The 26,433-nt window shown below is 40.5% G+C and overlaps 1 protein-coding gene across 3 annotated transcripts in view; it reads left to right on the forward strand.

Annotated features, from left to right (window-relative positions):
- kif2c (kinesin family member 2C) overlaps window positions 1-26,433 on the forward strand; it is a 70,985-nt gene that overhangs the window by 33,886 nt on the left and 10,666 nt on the right. For 2 of the 3 annotated variants that reach the window (XM_072274634.1, XM_072274635.1), the window contains 9 exons: window positions 1,456-1,546; window positions 5,576-5,639; window positions 5,717-5,808; window positions 8,066-8,208; window positions 17,145-17,349; window positions 20,957-21,067; window positions 21,930-21,997; window positions 22,793-22,913; window positions 24,203-24,265. In XM_072274634.1, coding sequence (XP_072130735.1) covers window positions 1,456-1,546; window positions 5,576-5,639; window positions 5,717-5,808; window positions 8,066-8,208; window positions 17,145-17,349; window positions 20,957-21,067; window positions 21,930-21,997; window positions 22,793-22,913; window positions 24,203-24,265 — 958 coding nt within the window. The remainder of the gene's footprint in view (window positions 1-1,455; window positions 1,547-5,575; window positions 5,640-5,716; window positions 5,809-8,065; window positions 8,209-17,144; window positions 17,350-20,956; window positions 21,068-21,929; window positions 21,998-22,792; window positions 22,914-24,202; window positions 24,266-26,433) is intronic. The other variant, XM_072274636.1, reaches the window with a different exon arrangement.

The following is a 26,433-nucleotide window of genomic DNA, read 5'->3' on the forward strand; positions in this document are numbered from 1 at the left end:
ACTTCCACAGCTTCCAGGCACATCTTCCCACCTTTACTTCTAATTGGTCCTACCTTCACTCCCGTCATCCTTTTGTTCTTCACATAATTGAAGAATGCCTGGGGGTTTTCCTTTACCCTACTCGCCAAGGCCTTCTCATGCCCCCTTCTTGCTCTCCTCAGCCCCTTCTTAAGCTCCTTTCTTGCTTTCCTATATTCCTCAATAGACCCATCTGATCCTTGCTTCCTAAATCTCAAGTATGCTGCCTTCTTCCACCTGACTAGATTTCCCACCTCACTTGTCACCTACGGTTCCTTCACTCTACCATTCTTTATCTTCCTCACCGGGACAAATTTATCCCTAACATCCTGCAAGAGATTGTTAAACATCGACCAGTTGTCCATAGTACATTTCCCTGCAAAAACATCATCCCAATTCACACCTGCAAGTTCTAGCCTTATAGCCTCATAATTTGCCCTTCCCCAATTAAAAATTTTCCTGTCCTCTCTGATTCTATCCTTTTCCATGATGATGCTGAAGGCCGGGGAGTGGTGGTCACTGTCCCCCAGATGCTAGATCTAGTATGGCATTCCCCCTAGTCGGCCTGTCAACATACTGTGACAGGAATCCGTCCTGGACACACTTAACAAACTGCCCCGTCCACACCCTTGGAACTAATCAGGTGCCAATCAATAGTAGGGAAGTTAAAGTCACCCATGATAACAACCCTGTTATTTTTGCACCTTTCCAACATCTGCCTCCCAATCTGCTCCTCTGTATCTCTGCTGCCTCCAGCAGTTTCAAGTTTCTTTTGTAAATGAACAAAATCAGCGCAGAAACCTTGTACGGATAATGGACTGCCTTCATACAATGCTGTTGATTGCATCCTCCAAATCTTCATTTTCATTGCAACATTCAAGGTGATTGTTGAAACCTTCACATTCTTCTTAATTTCTGACTTGAAGTAGTGAAATAACTATTTCACTAGCTATTTCTGACATCTCCAAGCCTAAATGCTTGAAATCACAGTGAGCAAAACCATTCATAATTTTGTTTCTGCTTATTTGCTACCAATTTAGTGGCAAAAATCACTGCTTTTTGAACATAAACACAGGCAACTGACGCTAATTAAAAACTGTTCACTCAAAGCAGAGTGTAATGTCTAACAGCCACACAAACACACATAGCTGACGCTAGTTAGAAACTGTTTGGCAACAGTCCAATTAAGTAGCATAGTGTCCCAAATAAACAAAGGAAATTCCAGCTATTTTCTCAATTAGTTTTTCTTTAATATTTGTCCCAAATAAGCAGCTGCCCTGATTAACTAATGACCCAATTAACCAGAATCCACTGTAGTTTGATTCTGCAATAAGGTCTTCATGTTTTTCATCCTATTCAAATAGCCCCTTGAATTTGGACAAAGTTGTGTATGCTAATAAAGTGCACTGTTTTAATTTTAATTATTTTTAATCACAGGTTCACAGCAAAGCCTTTAGTACAAACCATCTTTGAGAGAGGAATGGCTACCTGCTTTGCCTATGGGCAGACTGGAAGCGGCAAAACTCATGTGAGATACTATGCATATGTTATCTACTCTAACATGGATTCCTGTCTGTCGTTTGCCTTTTTAATTTAACTGTAGATTACTGTAGATTTGTATGGAGTTGCTGGACTGTAGACATGCCTCTGGATGTTGTCACACTTCAGTTAGAAATGCCACCAGTTAACGATTGAAGATGGAAGTCTCCTCTGCAGCTGCTTTGTTTGCCCTCTTGTGGAAAATGGGTTAAATCCACCTTGGAGAGTTGTCTGTTCATTTCACTGCAGAGTCACTTCTGATCTGCATTTGGAACGATGTTGGAAAGCTGGGTCTGAGCACTAAGCATTTTAAAGAAAGTAATTTAGAAGATTGGAAATTGGAGCATAAGCCTGAAAACACAAAATGTGCAGCTTCTGGCCTGGGTCGTGCTAGATCTGACTCTTATTCTCCACCCCCCCCCCCCCAAAAAAACTCTCCTTGAGCAGCAGATACCAAAATTCCTATCCACCCAAACAAAATTGCCCTGGTCACCCTTGTGGCCTTTTTTTTACATTTTGTAATAATTGGAGACTTTAAGGCAGTTCAAGTACATATTAAAACACTTGTGAAGTTTATTACGTATGCAAACACGAGGAATTCTGCAGATGCTGGAAATTCAAGCAACACACATCAAAGTTGCTGGTGAACGCAGCAGGTCAGGCAGCATCTCTAGGAAGAGGTACAGTGGACGTTTTAGGCCGAGACCCTTCATCAGGACTAACTGAAGAAGGGCTAGTAAGAGATTTAAAAGGGGGAGGGGGAGATCCAAAATGATAGGAGAAGACAGGAGGGGGAGGGATGGAGCCAAGAGCTGGACAGGTGATTGGCAAAAAGAAAACCGTTTGCTTTTGCTTAGATCTTCCATCTAGTCTGGCAATCCCATTCAAATGAATAGCTACTCTGAATATGTATTTCCAGCAGCAGAGCATTCCACAAAGTAATGATGTTAGAGATTCTGGAGAGAGGAGCACTAGTTAGACCTTATCTGACCTATAGATGTTTCACTCTGATCTGCTTCAATGCTTAAATGAAGGATGAGAGGTGACTTGATAGAGATGTACATAATGGTGAAAGGCACAGTTTGAGTGTATAGCCAGATACTTTACGCACTCCTTCCCCCCCCCCCCCCCCCACCGGGCAGAAATGGCTAATACCAGAGGGCATAAGTTTAAGGTGACTAGAGGAAAGTATGTGTGGGTGGGGGGGTGATGTCAGGTATATTCTTTACACAGAGTGGTCGGTGTATGGAACATCCTACCTCAGGTGCTGGTAGAGACAGATACATTAGGGGCATGTAAGAAACTCTTAGATGGGCACATGGATGATAGAAAAATGGAGGGTTATGTTGGAGTAGATTAAAGAGTTGTCACAACATTATGGACCAAAGGGCCTAACTGTGCTGTCATGTTCTGTCCAAGTTGCCAAAGCCAGATCCTTTATATTCCATATATGATCTGACTGCCAGCTATTAAAATTATCTGAAGACTTTAGAATACTTATGCAAGCTTCTGATATTTGCAAGACAGCCTAAAGTGATTCAAACTCCATTTCTTAAAAAATGCAGCACCAGTGGCGAGGACCAAAGGTGACAGAGGACCACTTTACAGGACTGCTTTGAGTCAGTAGACTAGACAATATTCAGGGATTTCTCTCTGAATTGAATGAATACACCAAGTTGTCACTGAGACCTGTGATAATGTGTGTACCTTCGAGAACATACTGGACATACTCAAACCAAGAGCTGCGGATGAACCAAAAGATTCATAGTCTGCTGAGGGTGGCATGGTAGCACAGTAGTTAGCACAACGCTTTACAATACAGGCGACCCTGGTTCAATTCCCACCGCTGCCTGTAAGGAGTTTATACATTCTCCCCATGACCACATGGGTTTCCTCCAGGTGCTCCAGTTTCATCCCACAGTCTAAAGGCATACTGGTTGATATGTAAATTGGTCATTGTAAATTGTCCTGTGATTAGGCTAGGATTAAGTAGGGAGATTTCTGGGCGGTGTGGCTCAGAGGGCCTATTCTGCACTGTATCTCAATAAATAAACAAATATGTGGTATTCAAAACCGGTGACCCAAAACTATACAAGAAGTCCAAGTATGAGCTACAGAAGACTATTTAAGAGTGAAAAAACAATTTTGATTAAAGTTAGAGACAGAATCAGTTGCATATCAGCTGAGGCAGGGTTTGCAGACTATTACGTCCTACAAGGTGAAACCTAACATCATGGATGGCTGTGATGCTTTACTTGCAATTAAGCTCAACACCTTTTGTACATGCTTTGAAAAAGAGACTAAAACTACACTTGTGCAAATCGCTGCAGCATCTGGTGACCCTGGGATCTCTGACTCGGAGGCCAATGTCAGAACATCTCAAGAGGGTGAGCCCTCGCAAGGTATTGGGCCCTCATGGTGTACTTGATAGGACACTGAAAACCTGTGCCAACCAAGTGGTGGGAATGTTCAAGGATATCTTCAAACTCTTACTGCTGCGATCAGAGGTTTCCCACCTGCTTCAAAAAGGCAGCAATTATACCTGTGCCCAGGGTGAGCTGCCTCCATGACTATCGTGCATTTGCACTCACATCTACTGTGATGGAGAGCTTTGGGAGGTTGGTCATGGCCAGAATCAACTCTTTCAACTCTTGCTTACGTAAAGACCTGTACTTGCTTTAATTTGTCTATTGCCACGATAGCTCGGCAACAGGTTCAATTTCACTGGTTCTCCTCTGGGCCTTGGATCACCTGGACAATGGCAATACCTATATCAGGCTGCTGATAATTGAATACAACTCAGCATTAAACACCATCATACCCTCAGTTCTAATCAACAATTTCCTGAACTTCTCATAACATCTCATCCTCACTGACAATCAACATGAGTACACCTCAAAGATGCATGCTTAGCTCACTGCTCTGCTCTCTACATGCATGACTGTGTGGCTGGGCACAGCTCAAATGCCATCTATAAAATTATCACGGGCACAACTGTTGCTGGCAGAATTTCAGATGGTGACAAGGAGGCATACATGAGTGAGATAGATCAGCTGATTGAGTGGTGTCTTCACAACATTGTAATCAATGCCAGTAAGACTAAGGAATCGATTGTGGACTTCAGGAAGGGAAAGTGAGGGAACACACATCAGTCCTCATTGAGTGGAAAGGGTAAACAGTTTCAAGTTCCTGGTGTCAACATCAGTGAAGATCTATCCCGGACCTAACATAATGACACATTTACAAAGAAGGCATTCTATTTCATTAGGAGTTTGAGGAGAGTTTGTATGTCACCAAAGACTCTCTCAAATTTGTGCAGATGGCCCATAGAGAGTATTTTAACTGGTTGCATCACCATCTGGTATGGAGGGGCTACTGCACTTGATGGTGGAAAAGCTGCAGAGAACTGTAAGTTCAGCCAGCTCCATCATGGATATTGGCCTCCACAGAATCAGGAACACCTTCAAAAGGCGATGCCTGAACAAAGGGCATCCATCATCAAGAATGCCCATCACCCAGGATGTGCCCTCTTCTTATTGTTAACAAAGAAGGGAGTAGAGAAGCCTGTAGCCACACAGTCAGTGTCTCTTGAACAACTTCTTCCCCTCTGCCATCCGGTTTCTGAATGGAAAATGAGTTCATGACCACTACCTCACTATTTTTCTCTTAGTTAATTTACTTTTTTATATATACAGTACTTATAATTTGTAGCTTTTTAATGCTTTGCAACAACAATTTTCATGATATGTGCCAACGATATTACTCTGATCCTAATTCTGTTATTAACTGGATAATAAATTCCAATAGAATGGAGTCCTATTAAATGGTGAGCCCCAACCTATTGTATATAAAAATAGGGTGGTGACGGGGAAAACAAGGAGTTGTTATTACCTAAGTCACTTGCATGCTTTTATGTAGGTGTCGTAATGATTTGCAACAGCGAGCCTTGATTCTTAGCTAATTTAGCAATCATTCAGTCAAAACAAAATGTTTCAATATTTCCATCCTTTTTATGTAGACAATGGGAGGTGACTTCTCTGGGAAAAATCAAGACTGCTCCAAAGGAATCTATGCTCTTGCAAGTAAGAAATAGACAAAAATGATTGTAAAATATAATTGTTTAATCGTCAAATTATAAAGTTCAACTTTTCTTCTTCAGGTCAAGATGTATTTTTGCTGCTTGAACAACCCCGATACAAGGATCTTAATCTGAAAGTATTTGTAAGCTTTTTTGAAATCTATAGTGGTAAGGTGAGTTTACAATTTCTGAATCAACATTCAAATAATTTTTTTTGTCGAAATACATATATGTCACCATATACAACACTAAGATTCATTTTATTGCGGGCAATCACAATAAATACAAAAAAAAAGATAGAATCAATGAAAGAGCAAACCCAACAGGGCAGAGAAGTAAGCAATGTGCAAAAAAATAAAACTGCAAATGCAAAAAAGGAGGGGATAAATTTATTTATTATTAAAATTTATTATTATTATTGAGAACGTAAGATGAAGAGTCCTTGAAAGTGAGAACAGTTCAGTCATGGGGCGAATGAAGTTATCCCCTCTGGTTCAAAAACCTACTGGTTGAATGGTAATAACTATTCCTGAACCTAGTGGTGCGGGTCCTGAGGCTCCTGTATCACCACCTTCAGAAGAATGAGAGGGGATCTTATAGAAACATACAAAATTTTGAAAAGGATAGATAAGATAGAAGTAGGAAAGTTGTTTCCATTGGTAGGTGAGACTAGAACTAGGGGACATTGCCTCAAGATTCAGGGAAGGAGAAACTTTTTTTCCCTGAGAGTGGTGAATCTGTGGAATTCAATGCCCAGGGAAGCAGTTGAGGCTTCTTCACTAAAGATATTTAAGATACAGTTAGATAGGTTTTTACATAGTAGAAAAATTAAGGGTTATGGGGAAAAGGCAGGTAGATGGAGCTGAGTTTACAGACAGATCAGCCATGATCTTATTTAATGGTGGGTGGGCTCGATGGGCTGGATGGTCTACTATTTCTTATGTTCTTACGTTCCCTGATGGCAGCAGCGAGAAGAGAGTGTGTCCTGGGTGGTGGACGTCCCTGGTGAGGGATGCTGCTTTCCTGTAACAGCACTCCATGTAGATGTGTTCAATTGTGGGGAGGATGCTTATCTGCGATGGACTGGGATGTGTCCAATGCATTTTGTGGGCTTTTCCGTACAAGGGCCATGATGCAACCAGTCAATTTACTCTCCCACACATCTATAGTAGTTTGTCAAGGTTTTAGATGTCATGCTGAATCTTCGCTAAGTCTTAAGAAAGTAGAGGCATTGCTGTGCTTTCTTCATAATGGCACTTGTGTGCTGGATCCAGGACAGATCCTCTGAAATGATAATACTGAGGAACTTAAAGCTGCTGACCCTCGCCACCTCTGAGGACAAGCTCAAGGACCTCCAGTTTCCTCCTCTTGTAATCAATAATTAGCTTTTTGGTCTTGCTAACATTGAGTGAGAACTTGATGTGGCATAGTACATAGAACTTGTGTGTTAACTGTACCAATGTAAATTGTAAAATAAAACAACTCAGGTTTTTAAAGAATATGGGAATGCCCAACAGAGAGGAAAGTAATATTGGGGTAACGGTGCAACAAACATTTGTTTTTATTTTTTTTTTGTGGTTCCCAGTCATTATGTAATAAACTGCTTCTGATAACCTGTGTCAATTTTATAGTAAGAATCACCTATATACTGTACATTAATTCTGCAGTTTCATCAGTTAACTTTGCTAGTTTTTAGTGGCTGTGGTATATCCACAAATTGGTTATCCCCTGTTTTTAAATGATGATGGAGGTGAAAATGCAGATCAAATTAGTGCTAAAGCCGCAAGGAGAACAGATCTTGTGAAGGTTACCATATCCATTTGGTATGTCAAAAGCTGTTTCAGGAAAGCATTGACTCAAACTATAATTCCTTGTTAAATCTTTAAATTTGCAAGCTGAAGAGCTGGTGTTTAACTGTTAAAGTATCACCACTGAAGAAAAGAAGGGACTAAATTAAGTAATTATAATTAGTGAAATGGAAATGCAGACTGACTGCTTTTCTAAATCCTCAATAGCAATAGAAAAGCATAGGATCATTCTAAGTGGTTTTTCAGAATATATTCAATTAAGGAGGCTTATTCAGAAAATAATCACAAATTTGCTGTCCAAAATAAAATTAGCAGAGTTTACCGTGATTCCTGGCCTCAATAAAACCATAATTTTGTGTGAGACAGGAACGCTGTCTCATTCAGCTTATCCATATATGGTTTGAATGACAATTAAACTTGATTTGATCTGGATTTTTTAAAAACGTCATCTTTTATTGAAACTACTGTAACCAATTTGCAAGCAAATCTCAGTTGTATTCTGTATACATTGAATCTTTGAAGCAGAACAAGTGAAAATGTACTTAATATTGTACTTTTCAAATAAATATTGCTTCCATTGTTGGCTATTCATCTGGTTCTCATTTTGAAAATTCTTATAAAGGTATTTGATCTCCTGAACAAGAAAACAAAGTTGCGTATGATGGAAGACAATAAGCAACAGGTGCAAATAGTCGGGCTGCTGGAGCAGGATGTCTTCTCTGTAGATGATGTAATTCTGAATATTGACATGGGAAATAATTACAGGTAACTATCTTCTCTCACCCCCAATTTTTCTATATTCTTTATGGACAGATGGGGAAACCTTGCTTTACTCTCCTCAGCCCTTGTTGTTTTGTCTCAGAAGAAATTCTGTTAAAACAAAACTTTGAGTGGAAAAGGTATATGGCTCAGAAATGGACTCTTCAGCTCACCATGCCCATACTGATCATCAAAGATCTATTTATACTAATTTCATTTACCAGCACTTTTAACCTACTATGCCTTGGTAATTCAAATGCTCATCCAGATTTTTAGAAGATGAGAGTATGTGTATCCACTATCTTAGGCAGTGTGTTTCAGATTTCTGCAAAATCTTTTGTCCTTATCTTAAACCCCATGGTCTAGGACACCTCTGCTGTATTCCCATTATCTATGCTATCACGCCTCTCATAACTTGTGGATGACTATATCAAGTTCCCCTCCCCACCAGCACCACTGACCTCCTCTTTCCCAAAGTAAACCATTACATCTTTCCACTGTAATGACACAATTCATCTGGCATTCATTGCAAGTAAATTGAACTATCTTTGTTTCTTAATAAGCTATGTTCTACTTGTGGGACATTGTTTATTCTGAGAATCGTGAAATAACTAATTGTGTAAACACTTTTCCTTCTTGGTGATTGACCAGTAACTCTTGAGTGGATACAAATCAATCTAAATCCTTTCAAACAAGATTTAATTTGTACTGATATAACAAATATTTGGAAATTTGGAACTGTGCTCTTGATTAAGTACATCTGAGGTGATTGCCTACACATGGGAATTAGGACCAGGAGTCCTTCAGACCTGCTTTGTCATTCAGGGTAATCCTATAAATTTATTTGAATAAACAATAACCACTGCCACTCCTCCAACCCTCTGCTCCCAGATAATATATTCAACTACGAGGAAAGATTTTCTCCCTGTCCATCTTGTCAAACCCCTTTGGAACATTTATACCTTGGGATCATTTCTCACTCTTCAAAACTTTTCAAAGCATCCTCCCCATTTCAGATATGAGCTTTAGTAAACCAACTATAAACTACCTACTATTTGCAACCTTTCTTAACTAAAGAGAACAAAAAGCAAGTTGTATAATGTGGGGTCACCTATACCCTATGTAATCCTCCCTACTTTTCTGTTCATTTCTCACAGTATTCTATTGCTGTGAAAAATCACTGTTCTATTGATTTTCTTAATTATTTAAAGTATATGCATGATAGCCTTCCATGAATCTGTTATTAGGGCATCTGGATCTTTTTTTGTACCTAAGAGCTTGCAATCTCTGTCCGTTTAGATAAATGCATTTTTATTTCTCTTGCCAAAATGGACTATTTCTCATTTTCCCACATAATACTCCACAGGACAGATCTTCACACACTTACCTAACCTATTTATCTCTTATGCATGTAGCCACATCCTTTACTGCCTTCCATGTAAAATTTGTAAAATACTGAGATCCCAGCACCTAACTTGTAGCGCACTGGTGAAATCAGCGAAATGCAGTAAAACTGCATTCACTGGTTTGCCCCATGAGCATTAGAACTGAATTGAATTGACTTTATGTCTTACATCCTTCACATACATGAGAAGTAAAAAATCTTTGCATTATGTCTCCATCTAAATGTACAGTGCGCAATCATAGTAATTTAGAATAAATACACTCAAAGCAGCATGAGTTAATCAGTCTGATGGCTTGGTGGAAAAAGCTGTTGCGGAGACTATTGGTCCTGGCTTAGATGAGATGAATAGAGTGTTAAAGTTTTGATAGTTTAATTATTAAATTAAATCTCAGAAGCAGCCCGTTATCAGGATTTGATATCTCCAAATTCATACGTTCCTCTTGTTATTGGCCAGCCTTTTCCAGGGGTGGGGGAAGGGCAGCAATTAGTCAGAGTCATTCCGCAAGCAAATTCTAGAAATTCCTTCCCTACTATTTCCTCATTAGTGTCAGTAAATTTGAACTTCTGCCTGATTCCTGGAGATCATAAGCTTTTGGCAAGTTGTGTGAGTGTTTTGATAAATACCTCTGCTGGACTCCAATGTAAAACACAATTTCCTGCAGTTGCCGATAATTTAAAGTGCGGAATCTGTTTCTTAAACCTGGACTTTGAAAATGATGACTCTATTCATTTCAGAGGAGAGGATAGGCTATGAAGAGCTGGATCATTTAATGTAATTTTCAATTATATCTATGTAAATAGGAGTACTCAAGTTAATGAAGCAATTGAAATTTTATTTTGTATTTTTCATGTAAGTTATGGTTGGGTGAGCTGTTAGTCAATTTGATTTTCAACACAATTTTGGATGTGCACTTGTTCCACGCAGTGATGGGGTTTACCTCCAAGCGTGCTTGCTAATGAGGCTCTGCAGTTTCTATAAGAAAGTTCTCACCAGAGCCTCGCACTTGGCAAGGAAGTTTAGTGGAAAGATGATCTGAAAGTACTTGTGGCTCATCGCATCCACTGGACAGTAATTTATTTATTTATTTATTTATTTATTTATTGAAAGTGTTGTTTCGTCAGAAATTTATTTTGCTTATGATAGACCACGTTGAAGCTGAACACAAATATAATTTCAGGCTACTTGCATCGTAGGAATTTGGAAAACCAAAAAATAAACTTTTATTGAATATAATGCGTGTAATTGCATCATGGTGCTGATGCTTTGCAATAGTTCAACTAAGCTAAAAATGTTTTGTTGATAATTTTTGTTTGTACTCAGTGTCTGAGGCTTCTTGCTGAAGTGTCCAACAAAAATCAACCAGCATTGATGGATTCCAGTTGCCCCGATGCAGTTTCTCCATGACTGCAATGTCCTGGTGAAACCATTCACCCTGCTCACCGCTGACAGTGCCAAGATTTGCAGGGAAGAGGTCTAAATGGGAATGTAGAAAATGAATCTTTAGTGACATGTTGCACTTCATGGTTTTGTATGCTTGAAGCATGTTGTCAGCCAACTGCATGGGGTTTGGCGCTCTGTAGTTGCCAAGAAAATTTTCAACAACATCTTTGAATGCCTTCCATGCAATTTTCTTTGGTGCCACTATAAGTTCTTTGAATTGTCTATCATTGTCAATTTGTTTGATCTGTAAACCAACAAAAATGCCTTTCTTAATCTTGGCATCAGTTATTCTGGGCAACATTTGTCATAGATATCGAAATCCTTCATGGAAATTTTTGTACTTAGTGACAGCAGATTCTATCCTTGCAGTCTTGAAACCAGTAATTTTGTTTTTGCCTTTGATAAACCCAAGTTTCTGACCAGGTTATTTCATTCTGATTGAGTTATAAGATGATGCTCACTCAACATAAAGGGTTCAAAATCAGTACCAGTGCTGTTTTCCGTTCCTGGCTTGTGCATCATGGTGTCTTTGGCTGCTTTCTCTAGACTCCATGCCTCTGGTGACTTTGGTACAGGAAGACTATTGTCATGTAGCACGGGTCTCATGGCTGAAGGAAGATTAGGGTATTCAATGGATTTCTTGCTTTTAGCAGAGAAACCAGACACACTGGTCAGGCAGAAATAGCAGTCTGTCACATGGTTCTCACCATATCATTGGGACAGAAGTAGCAGTCTGTCACCTTTTGTTCTCACCATATCATTAGGACAGCAAATGGCATTGACCACCGAGTACCATTGAGCCAAGCTCTGAAATCGACAGTACATGTTGAACAACAAATGTGTGGAGCCTAGGCGCATAGGCTTTCTTAATAAGAGGAGTCATGCACCTTCTTTGAGATTTAAGCATATACTTGCCACAAATACAATAGAAAATATCGCAGCTGTAACATTGACGAGACATTTTGCTATCACAAATACTCGTGAAAATACAATTACTTTATTATAATGTGTATGCACCGGGGTCCCCAACCCTTTTTACACCGTGGACCGATTTAATATTGACAATATTCTTGCGGACCGGCCAACCGAGGGGGGTGCGGTTAATCACGACTGGAATATAGGTGATAAGTCAACTATAAGTCACTTATCAGTGGCTAATACACTCAATTTTGTTTCTAAAAGGGTTTATCTGATTAATTTAATATTAAACACACAGCGCATATTTTCCTCGCATGAATATAGTGGTAAGTCAATTATAAGTCATAAGAGGGTCCCTTATGTCCAGTCTATTCTGCAATTTAGTTTTCAGTTGCATTCATTGCAGAAAACACCGCTTCACAGAGATATGATGTTGGAAATGGAAGCAACGTTTTCAGTGCTTTCATGGCTATCTCAGGATGTTCAGCCTTGACTTCGATCCAGATTGCCGACAGAGTTGTTATGTCAAACATACTTTTCAGCCCATTGTCATTTGCAAGCTCGAGGAGTTGATCTTCCTGCGCTGACATGGATGATTCACCAGGGACATTCACAAAAGGGTCACGGACCCAATCCTTTGCACATCTTGGGTCATTTGCGTTTGGGAAGTAACGCTCGAATTCTGTCAACAGCGAAGATAGGTGTTCACGCACCAGCTGTGAGCCTCACTCTCTCCCAGATTCCCAGCTAATGTTGGGAACATGTCAAATGTGCCCCTGTCCACTTGCTGTCCCCAGTTCCAGTTTGGCTGTGAAAGCAGACACTTTATCTGCCAACTTGAAGACAGTTGTCATTCTCCTCTGAAGTGACAAATTGAGTTCATTGAGCAGGTTGAAGATGTCACACAGATAAGCGAGTTTTGCTATCCACTCCTCGTCACTGAAGTGTGCTGCCAGTGGTGACTTTCTTCCTGAAAGAAATCTTTGTAGCTGCTCTCTTAACTCAAAAACCCTGGTCAGGGCTCTCCCCCTTGATAGCCACCTGACTACAGTGTGTAAGAGAAGGCATTTGTGCTCTATATCCATTTCCTCGCAAAGCTGCTCAAACAGTCGTGAGTTAAGGGCTTTTGCTTTGATGTGATTGATAACGTCAACAATGTCACTCAATACGCTGTTAAGATCAAGTGACGTTTTTCAGCTAGCCAGCATTTCCCTGGGTGTGACACCGTGTGTAGACTGGCATTCAGGAGCAACCTCTTTGACTCTGGTAGCGAAACCAGACTCGTTAAGCCATTCCAACAGCTGTGCTTCGATGTCCTCCGCTATGTCATCGTTTCTTCCTGAAACTGTGGTAGCTGAAAGAGAAACCTGTGCCATCTTGTTAGCTCTCAAACACGAGGAAATCTGCAGATACTGGAATTTCAAGCAACGCACATAAAAGTTGCTGGTGAACGCAGCAGGTCAGGCAGCATTTCTAGGAAGAGGCACAGTCGACGTTTCGGGCCGAGACCCTGCATCAGGACTAACTGAAAGAAGAGCTAGTAAGAGATTTGAAAGGGGGAGGGGGAGATTCAAAATGATAGGAGGAGACAGGAGTGGGAGGGATGGAGCCAAGAGCTGGACAGTTGATTTGGCAAAAGGGATATGAGAGGATCATGGGACAGAAGGCCTAGGGAGAAGAAAGGGTGAGGGGGGAAGCCCAGAGGATGGGCAAGGAGTATAGTGAGAGGGACAGAGGGAGAAAAAGAATGTGTGTGTGTGTGTGTGTATGTGTATATATAAAGATAACGGATGGGGTACGAGGAGGAGGTGGGACATTAGCGGAAGTTTGAAAAGTCAATGTTCATGCCATCAGGTTGGAGGCTACCCAGACGGAATATAGATTATGAAGACACGTAGTCCTCTTTTATTGTCATTTAGTAATGCATGCATTAAGAAATGATACATTATTTCCTCCGGTGTGGTATCACAAAACACAGGACAGACCAAGACTGAAACAACTGACAAAACCACATAATTATAACATAGTTACAACAGTGCACAATACCATAACTTGATGAAGAAGTCCATGAGCACAGTAAAGTTCAGTTTCTCAAATGTCCCACATCTCGCGCAGATGGGACAAGGAAGAAAAACTCTCCCTGCCATGCTGACCACAATCTGACTCTGAGTCATCCGAAAACTTCAAGCTCTGATCAGCTCTCCAACACTGAGTACTGAGCACCATCTCTGTCCGAACGATTCAACCTCCTTCTTGGTCGCCAAAAAGCAGGCAAGGCCGGGGATTTTGAGGCCTACCCTCCGAAAGATTCCCGACCACACAGTAACGACAGCAGTGAACGGGCGTTTCAGAAATTTCTCCAGATGTTCCTCTGTGCTTTCATGTCCATTCTCCATCTAATCAGAATTGTCCGCAGCCCCTATTTAACAGATACGATATTGTTTTTCACCAGAGGGCTGCGCACATGCAGGCACGCCACCAACACACAATATAAGGTGTTGTTCCTCCAACCTGAGTGTGACTTCATCTTTACAGTAGAGGAGGCCATGGATAGACATATCAGAATGGGAATGGGATGTGGAATTAAAATGTGTGGCCACTGGGAGATCCTGCTTTCTCTGGTGGACAGAGCGTAGGTGTTCAGCGAAACGATCTCCCAGTATGCGTCGGGTCTCACCAATATACAGAAGGCCGCATCAGGAGCACCGGACGCAGTATATCACCCCAGCTGACTCACAGGTGAAGTGTCGCTTCACCTGGGAGGACTGTCTGGGGCCCTGAATGGTAGTGAGGGAGAAAGTGTAGGGGCATGTGTAGCACTTGTTCCGCTTACAAGGATAAGTGCCAGGAGGGAGATCGGTGGGGAGGGATGGGGGGGGGGGAACGAATGGACAAGGGAGTCGCGTAGGGAGCGATCCCTGTGGAAAGCGGGGAGGGGGAGATGTGCTTAGCGGTGCGATACCGTCGGAGGTGGCAGAAGTTACGGAGAATTATATGTTGGACTCGGAGGCTGGTGGGGTGGTAGGTGACGACAAGGGGAACCCTATTCCTAGTGGGGTGACGGGAGGATGGAGTGAGAGCAGATGTGTGTGAAATGGGGGAGATGCGTTTGAGAGCAGAGTTGATGGTGGAGGAAGGGAAGCCCCTTTCTTTAAAAAAGGAGGACATCTCCTTCATCCTGTAATGAAAAGCCTCATCCTGAGAGCAGATGCGGCAGAGACAGAGGAATTGCGAGAAGGGGGTGGCATTTTTGCAAGAGACAGGGTGAGAAGAGGAATAGTCCAGATAGCTGTGACAGTCAGTAGGCTTATAATAGACATCAGAAGATAAGCTGTCTCCAGAGATAGAGGCAGAAAGATCTAGAAAGTGGAGGGAGGTGTCGGAAATGGACCAGGTAAACTTGAGGGCAGGGTGAAAGTTAGAGGCAAAGTTAATGAAGTCAACGAGCTCAGTATGCATGCAGGAAGCAGTGCCAATGCAGTTGTCAATGTAGCGAAGGAAAAGTGGGGGACAGATACCAGAATAGGTTTGGAACATAGATTGTTCCACAAAGCCAACAAAAGGGCAGGCATGGCTAGGACCCATGCGGGTGCCCATAGCTACACCCTTAGTTTGGAGGAAGTGGGAGGAGCCAAAGGAGAAATTATTAAGAGTAAGGACTAATTCCGCTAGATGGAGCAGAGTGGTGGTAGAGGGGAACTGGTTAGGTCTGGAATCCAAAAAGAAGCGGAGAGCTTTGAGACCTTCCTGATGGGGGATGGAAGTATATAGGGACTGGACATCCATGGTGAAAATAAAGCGGTGGGGGCCAGGGGACTTAAAATCATCAAAGTTTCAGAGCGTGAGAAGTGTCACAAACATAGATAGGAAGGGATTGAACAAGGGGGGATAAAACAGTGTTGAGAATTGAGTTCGGTGGGGCTGGAGCAAGCTGAGACAATAGGACTACCTGGACAGGCAGGTTTGTGGATCTTGGGTGGGAGGTAGAAAGGGGAAGTGCGGGGTGTGGGAACTATAAGGTTGGTAGCAGTGGATGGGAGATCCCCTGAGCGGATAAAGTTGGTAGTGGTGTGGGAGACAATGGCCTGGTGCTCCTTAGTGGGGTCACGATCGAGGGGTAAATAAGAGGAGCTTATGTTAGCTGCAGCTTCTGGCAACAGTTCATGGCACATGTCCTTGGCAGCAAGCAGAATCAATTCTTCACTAACAGTGAAAGGCTTCTTAGCCTTAGCAATACGGCTAGCCACTAAGTACAACACTCTCAGAGCAGCAGCATTTGTGGAGGTGGTGGTTGTCAGCACTTGCTTCTGTCCCTCTTGCTCATGTTTTTCCACTCAAAAAAACTCAACGGGTTTATCTTTAAGTGCAGGGTGCTTAGACTCAAGGTGCCGAAGCAGTTTTGAGGGCTTCATTGCCTCATTAGACAGCTTGTCTCCACGTATCACACAGGGGGCTTGGAGCGTGCAAGTCACCGGTCGCATTAAAGCCATATTTTATGTACAACTGGTCATATTTTCTGTTGAAGCTTTTTTTTGCAGTCTCGGCCTCAGCTGTCTCTGCGTTATCATCATCATTAGGCTTTTTATGTTCCCTACCATCTCTTCCAAAGAAACCCTCAAGCGACGTTTGTTTTTTACTCATCGAGTAGTTGTAGCTTAATGACTGACTGATAACTTTGCGTGCATTCAAGTTTAACAGTGAGCGTGACAGGGAATGAGGAAAGGTGCAGCTGACTCATATCGTTTCCTTGCGGCCCAGTAGCACATGCTTTGCGGTCCGGTACCGGTCCGTGGCGCAGTGGTTGGGGACCAATGGTATACACAATATGCTATGCGTGTAGAACATGCGCAAACCGATATAATGCATAAACGCAATGCATAGAATAGACAAGATAGAAAACTTCCCAGATTACATTGTGGTCTACATTTTAATTGATTTATAAATTGAAATGACAAATATAGCTGAGATTTTTTTTTTGATGGGGAAATTTCATGGTGATTTTCATGATCAGCAGCCCAAAATCTTTGTTGTGCAGTGTTATTTGAAAATAAATGGAAGCACTTTAGAGTTCATTCACACATGCATTTCAAAGTCCTTACAGGAAATTAATTGTATTTTTGTATCCAACTTGACTCTACAAGGTTGCTTCTAAAAGATGATGTTGCTTTTTTTTAATAGGACCTCAGGGCAGACTTCTGCAAATAATAATTCTTCCAGGTCTCATGCGATCTTTCAAATTATTCTGCGAAGGAATGATAAGCTTTATGGCCAGTTTTCCTTCATTGATCTGGCTGGAAATGAGCGAGGTGCTGATACCAGCAGTGCAGACAGACAAACACGAATGGAAGGTGCAGAAATTAATAAGAGTCTACTCGCATTGAAGGTAGTATTTATCACCTGGATATATAAATAGATGCATAAAAACTATTTTTTGTGCTTTTGTTCAATGAGTAATTGTTTAATGAATATTATCATATTCCAGAAAAGTTGATGCCACCAAGAAGAAAGGAAAATAACCCAATGAAAAGCTTATTGCATTAGCGTGAACAACAGTATCAGAATAATAAGATGGTTTTGGCTTGTCATGTCAGTGCTAGTTATTGTAAAACAGTTACTGTCTAATTGACCAAACTGTTCCATCGTCTTGGATTGCCTTGCTGTGAAGTACCTATCAAATCCTTTCCGTAAATTGCATTTGAATTTACTTTTTCTTCCCTTTCAAGAAGCTTGTTAGAGATTAAAAGCTCCCAGATAACGTTTCCCCTCTTGTTTTGCCTATGACCTTGCCTCTTTTTTTCTGTTTAATTTCACAGCTTTGAGTTGTAGTTATTGAAACATAACTTTTAAAAAAACTTGTTAATGCTGACACCATGGGAAGATGATAGTTATGTTTAATTTTGCAACACAGTTGTGCTGGATTATTATGAGCTCTACAGAGTTCCAAGAATTTAAGTGGTTTTCCAATAGAGGTAAATGTAGATGGGAGACAATACTTCCTAATATTTCAAAGTAAATATTCATACAATAATGAAAACAAGCAGGTAAAGTGCATGACAATTAGGATCATTAGTATACTCTCAATGGAAGGTGCAGAGCTTGTAGGAAAATGGTGGCTTTGGCGTGTCAGTCCATAATACGTGTTCTCTAAAATGCTAGAAGTAAACAATTTAATCAGATATAATTATGCATAATTAGGTCTCTTTTGAATATTATAAATTATTTGATTATTTTGTATGTTACTTATAATCCAAGTGTACTGTAACTAATACAATTGACTGTCGTAGGAGTTTTGGTAGGTTGATTCAGAAGATAAAGTTAAAGGGTAAAAGTTTAGGGGTAACGAGGGGGAACTACTTTACTCAGAGAGTCGTGGCTGTGTGGAACGAGCTTCCAGCAAAAGTGGTTGAGGCAGGTTTGATGTTGTCATTTCAAGTTAAACCGGACAGCTATATGGGCAGGAAAGGAATGGAGGGTTATGGGCTGAGTGCAGGTCAGTGGGACTAGGTGAGAGTAAGAGTTTGGCACAGACTAGAAGGGCCGAGATGGCCTGTTTCCGTGCTGTAATTGTTAATGGTTATATATGGTTATAATTAATTGGGACACATCAGGATCAGTATATTTTGGCCCAATTAGTTGAAATTTCATGGAAATGATTAAAAAGTTGTATATTTAAACACTACCAATGTTCTACAGTACTATAAACTGTGAATTAGTTCCTAATAGTTACTGACAGAGGAATTCATCTAGTGTACACAATGAACAAAATCAGTGCAGACACCTAGTGCAGATGATGAACTGCCTTAAAACAATGCTATCAATGATTGCATCCTCCAAATCTTCATTTTCATTGCAACATTGAAGATGATTGTGAATGCCTTCAAATTCCATGTAGTTCGTAACTTGTTAAAGTAGAGAAATAGTTTCACTCCCAGCCGTTTTGGCATCTCCAAGCCTGAATGCTTGAAACTGCAGTGAACAAAACGGTTCTGAATTGTCTTGCTGCATATTTCTCGCCAGCTATCAGTGTCAAAAATTGCTGCTTTTTAAACAAATACGTGCAACTGATTCTATTTTAAAAACTGTTTGCTCTTAAGCACAGTGTATAACGGCATGTGACACTAATCAGAACCTGATTGGCAACCATGACCTGTCCCAGTGAAGCAGTTTAATATCCCTAAACTAAGGGAATCCCTGTAATTTTCTCTTTGTTTCTGTTCTTTGAGAGTTGCCCCAAATAAGCGGGTGCCCTGATTAACAGGAATCCACTGTATTCTGAGATGTCACTATTTGAAATTATTATAGGATTGAATTGGAAGATCATCTGTAGGATCACTGATAACATTTGATAATTGCTAGAATAATGGAGGAGCAGCAGTATCTTGATTGTTGCCCATCTAAACCATTTTTTAAAGAAAGTTTTCTAATTTTTTTTCTTTATCAAAGTTCAAAGTAAAATTTATTATCAGAGTACATACATGTCACCACATGCAACCCTGAGATTCTTTTTCTGCGGGCATACTTAAATCTGTAGGAGAGTAACTGTAAACGGGATCGATGGACAACAAACTATGCAAATATAAATAAATAGCAATGAATAACGAGCATGAAATGACCAGATGAAGTGTCCTTAAAGTGAGACCATTGGTTGTGGGAACACCCTTTTGTTCAAGAACCTGATGGTTGAGGAGTAGTACCCTGGTGGTAATGTCCTGAGTCACTTGTATCTTCTACCTGATGGCAGCAGCCATAAAAGAGCATGGCCTGGGTGGTAAGGATTTTTGATGATGGATGCACCTTTTCTACGGCAATGTTTCATGTAGATGTGCTAATGTTTGGAAGGATTTTACCCCGTGATGTACTGGGCCTAATCCACTACCTTTTGTAGGATATTCCACTCAAAGGCATTGGTGTTCCCATACCAGGCTACAATGCAGACAGTCAGCACACTTGCCACCACACATCTGTAGAGGTTTTCGAAGATACCTTCTTAGAGATCCTTTATCTCCGTGTGGAGATGCACTCTGGTTAACAAAGCAGTATACTAGATTAGAGGAAGGCATAAGGAATGAGGGAATGAAAATGCAGAATTGAGTTTGTACATTGTGTAGATGTTGTCAATGCGTGGGAATTTTTGGCTGAACAGTTATGGTGAACTCATGGAGATATGAGACAAGTTCCTATCAGAGGATGCAGGAGAATTTCAGGGGATGAGTTAGGTTGTACTCTGTGTGCCATTATACATAATGCAAGAACAAGGATGTGTTGCTGAGGCTTTATGAGGCACTGGTGAAGCCTCACCTTGAGTATTGTGAACAGTTTTGGGCTCCTTATCTAAGAAAAGAAGTGTTGACATTGAAGAGGGTTCAGAGGAAGTTTGCAAGAATGAAAGGGTTAGCATTCAAGGAACACTTGATAGCTCTGGGTCTGTACTCACTGGAATTTAGAAGGATGAGGGGGGGATCTCATTGAAACCTTTCAAATGTTGAAAGGCCTATATGGAATAGATGTGGAAGGAATATTTCCCATGGTGGGGAAGTCTTGGACAAGAGGGCACAGCCTCAGCATAGAGGGACGTCCATTTAAAACAAATGTGGAGAAATTTCTTTAGCCAAAGAGTGATGAATTTGTGGAATTTATTACCACAGGCAGCTGTGGAGGCCAGGTCGTTGGGTATACTTAAGGCATCAAAGGTTACAGGGAGAAGGCTGGGGAGTGGAGCTGAGGCGGGGTGGGTGGGAGTGGGGAGGATCAGTCATGATTGAAAGGCGGAGCAGACTTGATGGGCCAAATGGCCTAATTCTGCTCTTATATCCTATGGTCTTGTAGATTTCTTTCTGCTGAAATGATACTTCCAACTCAGCAGAAGATTAACTGAAATTTGTCTAATTTGTTGTACTGCTTCACTGAAATGGTACCTTTCGAAGCCTTTAAAGGTACAACTGAGCAGTTTATAAACATATGTTTTGCAATAATTCTTTATTTTCTATTAGGAGTGCATTCGATCATTGGGCCAGAATAATATCTATACACCTTTTCGAGCGAGCAAACTGACCTTGGTACTAAGAGATTCATTTATTGGTGAAAATTCAAGGACCTGCATGGTATGGTTTCTTTCCTTGATGAAGATTTGCTTCTTGCAATTTGTGATTTTGTTTTGAAGCTAGTAATTGAATGCTCTTACAGTTGTATAATTTAAGAGTGGCATGTGGTATTGTGGATTTTTTTCCCCAAAACAATTTAATGATCTGACACTTCAATATCCAAGATTAAGGTTCTTCAGTGTTTCAAATGGGTATCAATGTTAACAATGAAGTGTGTTTATAATATGACTTAATTGTTTTATGTTTGGGTCTGGTTCTACAGGTAACATCAGCTCTTCAGTAGCCATATAAATGATAATACTGCATATTATGTACTTGTGGCTACTTTAATGATGCAAGAATGTCAGTGTCCAAGTTCTCGGATTTTAGTTTCCAACAGCAGTTGCTGGGAAGTAATTGACTATTTATGACTTCCTGTATGCACCACTGAATATGATGCATACAGTGCATATGAACTGAATTCTATATCGAATAATCAACGAAAGATGTATCTAGCCACAGCTCAAATGCATACATAGCATAGCAACTAACTTTTATTTCAAGCTTCAAGGCCATAAGGAAATGGTGAGCAGACTTTGCCAAGTGGCTCAAATTTTACACTGTTTTAATGGCTACCTGTAGTGGGCAATGGGCATATCTCTTGTTCTGCATAGGAGATTATTCAAAAGGAAGTGAAAGATTTGTTATCCAACACTGTTACAGGAGTATTTATGACTTCACTGTGGGATGTGTGGAAACATGCACAAATTTCAAAAATATATTTAGATTTGTGTGAGGGAAAAGGTGTCCAATGTTGCCCTTGTATAGATCCATGGGGAGCCTTTTGTCAATATCATCAGGTAACGCTTTCTTTCTTTTCTAGATTGCAATGATTTCACCGGGTTTGAGTTCCTGCGAACACACTCTAAACACATTAAGATATGCAGACAGGTAACAACTCAAGCTTTACAGTTGAATTCCCAGATTGTAGTATGAGCAAGATGCTGTATTCAACCGATTCGAGGTGCTCTGCAAGTTACTCACATCAAGTATTAACTCCTTTCATTCAAATACTTAAAAGTTGTACGGGGAGAGTTTTTGCTTGGGTGTTATATTAACACAGTTACTCAGAAGTACAGGTATTCCTCAATTTACAAAGGAGTCACTTTTCAGGAAAAGAGAGTTAACCAAAACTTTAAGTCATAAAGGTCCATGAACAAGAAAAAATCTGCAGATGCTGGAAATCAAAGTAATACACACAAAATGCTGGAGGAACTCAGTAGGCCAGGCAGCATCTACAGAAAGGAGTACAGTTAATGTTTTGGACCAAGGTCCTTCAGCAGAACTGCTGAAGGGTCTTAGCCCAAAACATCGACAATTTACTCTTTTTCCATAGATGCTGCCTGGCCTGCTGAGTTCCCCTAGCATTTGTGTGGATTACCTAAATCATAAAGGTATCATAAATGTGAAAACTCTAGTTTTGTTCCAGAGCTGAAGAATCTTGGTCAAATAAGCCTTGACATTTAATATAAGGATCTGAAATAATATTTCATTAACAGTTAAGATGTGAATTAAACATAATGTACCTGTTGGAGGTAATTAAGTAAAAAGAACAAGCTTCTAAGAGATCTCGCTGGGGTGAATCTGGAAAAGGCAGAACCATAAAAGCATGTGTAGCTTCTTAAACTTTGTTGCTTGTTATTTGGTAATTACAGAAATGTTGAATTGTACTCAAATCTGTTCAAGGGTAAAAGAGCTTGGTGTTGAAGAAGTTCCCAATGAACCAGAATGCTCCACATTCTCTAAAGATAAAAAACTCAATGAATCCTTGGAACAGTCTGATATTCGGTTGCTGTGTGAGAAAATTGTAAGTATAGTTTTGAACTGCTGTTTTGAAATAACTTCTGAGAGTCAGTAGTGAATGTTTTGAAATGATACTAACAATGTTGCCCAGGCAGAATACTATCTGCAGTAAAAGACTGATAATCTGGCAACCTCAGGACCTACAGATTTTTTTAGACTATTGAATGGGTACTTTTAAATTGCCCTTTTTATTTAGATGTTACGCGATGGTATAATTTTTCCAGTGAACCGGGTGAGTTTAAATGAAGAGTGGTGTTTAGCTGGGGTGGGTGCAGTCCTGGTTAACCCAATTCCAACCAATGATAATGCATTGGAACGCTTCTACTGTTTCCACAGGAATGACTCCTTTATTTTTGTTGACAAACATTCTGATCCTTTCTAGTCTGAAACAAGAGTTTGAAGTAATGAGAATCCTTTAATGTTTCGTTCTTCGAAGTTCAGTGCTGGGTTCAATGTACCAGGAATTTAGAGTATATGTTCTTTGTTTTTGCATCTTTTTCCAGCTGCCACATCTGATGTTCATTTCATTCAGGAAGAGAACAATGTTCTGTATGTTAAATTTTTATAGGGTTTACTTTAAAGAATAGGGATTCTGTATATGTTTGGTTAATGTCCATTCAATCTTTTTCCTTTGTCTACCTGGCCAAAACATGGGCAGACTCCAGTTCCAATAGAGAAAGAAGAGGGTTTTGGGGATAAGGACGTTCAGTTTTGTGGGAGCAAAATCCAAAGGTGACTGTGATGTATGATGGTAGATATAACAAAAATCTTAGATTCAAAGGATATAATCTAGTCCCAATAAGTCATAATTTATTCAGCCTACTGAATTTATTCATTGAAAGCATCTCAAGTATCAATATTGACTGTAATGACACCAATTGCTAACATAATGTGATCTTAAGAAATTGATGCAGCTTTAGTGTAAAATAGATCAGCAGTGTACAACTTTTGACTTTAAGCACATGAAAAGACCTTCATTGCAGAAATTAACACTGCATTTTTTTTAACATCTGGTGCTCAGTATCTATTGCATTCACAGTTGATACATGAATTTAAACAATATCTGCTGTTTGTATTGTTTACAGATCTTGTTTGGTGGAATAATTTGACTAAATTTGTTTAAATATTGGATTTTACAAAAGGAATTAACTATTAATATTGCCCAAGAGAACTGGAAACAATGCTCCTGATTTTTAGTTTTCCTTGCTACCGAATGTAGTCTAACCTCTGTTTATAGTAATTCCTGTAGACCGCACTGTCTTTCTCACTCTCCCATCTGATGTTGTCTTTAAGCCCGGCAAAAGTGAAGTTCTAAGTGAGAAGGTTACAGCGCAAGGTGGTTTGGACGTATCTCAGGTTAGGCTAATAGTCTTTTTAAGAGCTTTCCCAAACTTCAGGGCTGTTTCAGATTTTATTCAGGGCAGTACTTAAAATCTGCACCATTAAAATTTATATTCCTTAATTTTCTAAGAGCAGGCATTCTTTATGAGTAACCATCCAATATAACACACACAAATTGCTGAAGGAACTCAAAAGGTCAGGCAGCATCTATGGAGGGGAGTAAGCAGTCGATGTTTGAGGTTGAGACTTTTCATCAGGGCTTATGAATATGATATTTTGGTATCCAGATATTTTTGTAATATATGAGCTTGTGGAGAGTTGTGGATCTGTGGAATGCTCTGCCTCAGAAGGCAGTGGAGGCCAATTGTCTGGATGCTTTCAAGAATGTTAGATGGAGCTCTTAATGATAACGGAGTCAAGGAATATGGGGAGAAGGCAGGAACGGGGTACTGATTGTGGATGATCAGCCATGATCACAGTGAATGGCAGTGCTGGCTCGAAGGGCCGAATGGCCTACTCCTGCATCTATTGTATTGGTGAGATGGTCTAGATTTAGGCTTAAATTATATACACGATTATTTCTTATGGATTTGGCGTGCTTTAAATTTGACAGCATTTTTGTGCGTACAAAAATCATTTGTAAATAGTAGGTCTTCCAACATTCAGTTTAACCAGATTTTTGCACTTAACAGTGCAGTGGAAGCACACCCTGCTGACTTTAAAGCTTAAAATCTTTTGTAAGTTTTCTTTCCAGATTGGTCACTGTTGGTCTGTTGTCTTTTTTTTGCTTGAGGATGTATGTTGCTAACGTACTTGCATTTTTTGCCAATCTAATTGCTTAAAGATATTGAGCTGCCTTTGAACCCCTGTCAACCTTCCCACAGTGCCTTTAGGCATCCAGTGAAGAAATCTCAATCTTTTCCTCTACCATGCAGTTCATGGATATTATTGGAATGTGATTGTGACTGACAATGGGGCATTTTGCAGGTTGTACACAATCCAACCATAGTGCAGGGATAATCCAGGCTGGTGGATGATGTGCCAATCCAGTGGGCTGTTTTGTCCATTGATTTGACTCTTGTAGGTGGTGGAAGAAGTTGAGTTGTTAGGAAGCAAGTCAATTGATAGAGGATACTGTGTCTCTGTCTTACTTTTAGCTACAGAAAATGGCTATTTCAGCTGAATTTTGAGTCAGTAGTGATACTCGTACCCTCCAAACCACCACAGGATTTTGTTGATAAGGGTCAGAACTAATCAGCAGACTCCAGGACCTGGGCCTCAATACCACCTTGTGCAATTTGATCCTGGATTTCCTCACTTGCAGACCCCGGTCAGTTTGGATTGGCAAAAGCATCTCCACAATCAGCACCTGTACAGGTGCACCGCAGGGATGTGTGCTTAGACCCTGCTCTATATTCGCTTTACAGCTATGACTGTGTGGCTAAGTACAGCTCCAACACCATATACAGTTTGCTGGTGACATCACTGTTGTGGGTTGTATCGAAGGTGGTGATGAATCAGCATAGAGGAGGGAGATTGAAAATTTGGTTGAATGGTATAATAACAGCAATCTCTCACTCAATGTCAGCAAGACTAAGGAAATGATTGGAGATTTCAGGAGAGGGAAACCAGAGGTCTGAGTCAGTACTCATCAGATGTAGAGAGGGTCAGTAACCTAAAATTCCTGGGTGTCACTATCTCAGAGGACCTGTTCTGGACATGTATAAATGTAATTGCACAGAAAGCTCAACAGCACCTTTACTTCATTTGGAGTCTACGGAGATTCGGCACGTCATCAAAAACCTTGAAACCTTCTGTGGATGTATGGTGGAAAGCGTATTGACCTGGTATGGGAGCACCAATGCCTTTATGTTATTCATTGATCCTGTTTACAGTTACTGTTCTGTAGATTTGCTAAGTATGCCTGCAGGAAAATTAATCTCAGTGTTGTATGTGGTGGCATGTATGCACTCTGATACTAAATTTGACTTTGACTTTTTGACTCACCCACATTAGAAATTGTTATATTTTTCATGGTATGAATATTATTTGACTTAACACAGGCTGCTCCTGTATATTACTTGGGTCTTTCTGTTTACAGACATGCATTGCTTCCTTTACTGGTAATAAGCCATGGGAAAGAAGGTTTTACTGTAACTCTGATATCCTGGAACAAGGGATGT

This window comes from Mobula birostris, chromosome 12, assembly GCF_030028105.1.
Source record: "Mobula birostris isolate sMobBir1 chromosome 12, sMobBir1.hap1, whole genome shotgun sequence".
NCBI classification, from domain to species: domain Eukaryota; kingdom Metazoa; phylum Chordata; class Chondrichthyes; order Myliobatiformes; family Myliobatidae; genus Mobula; species Mobula birostris.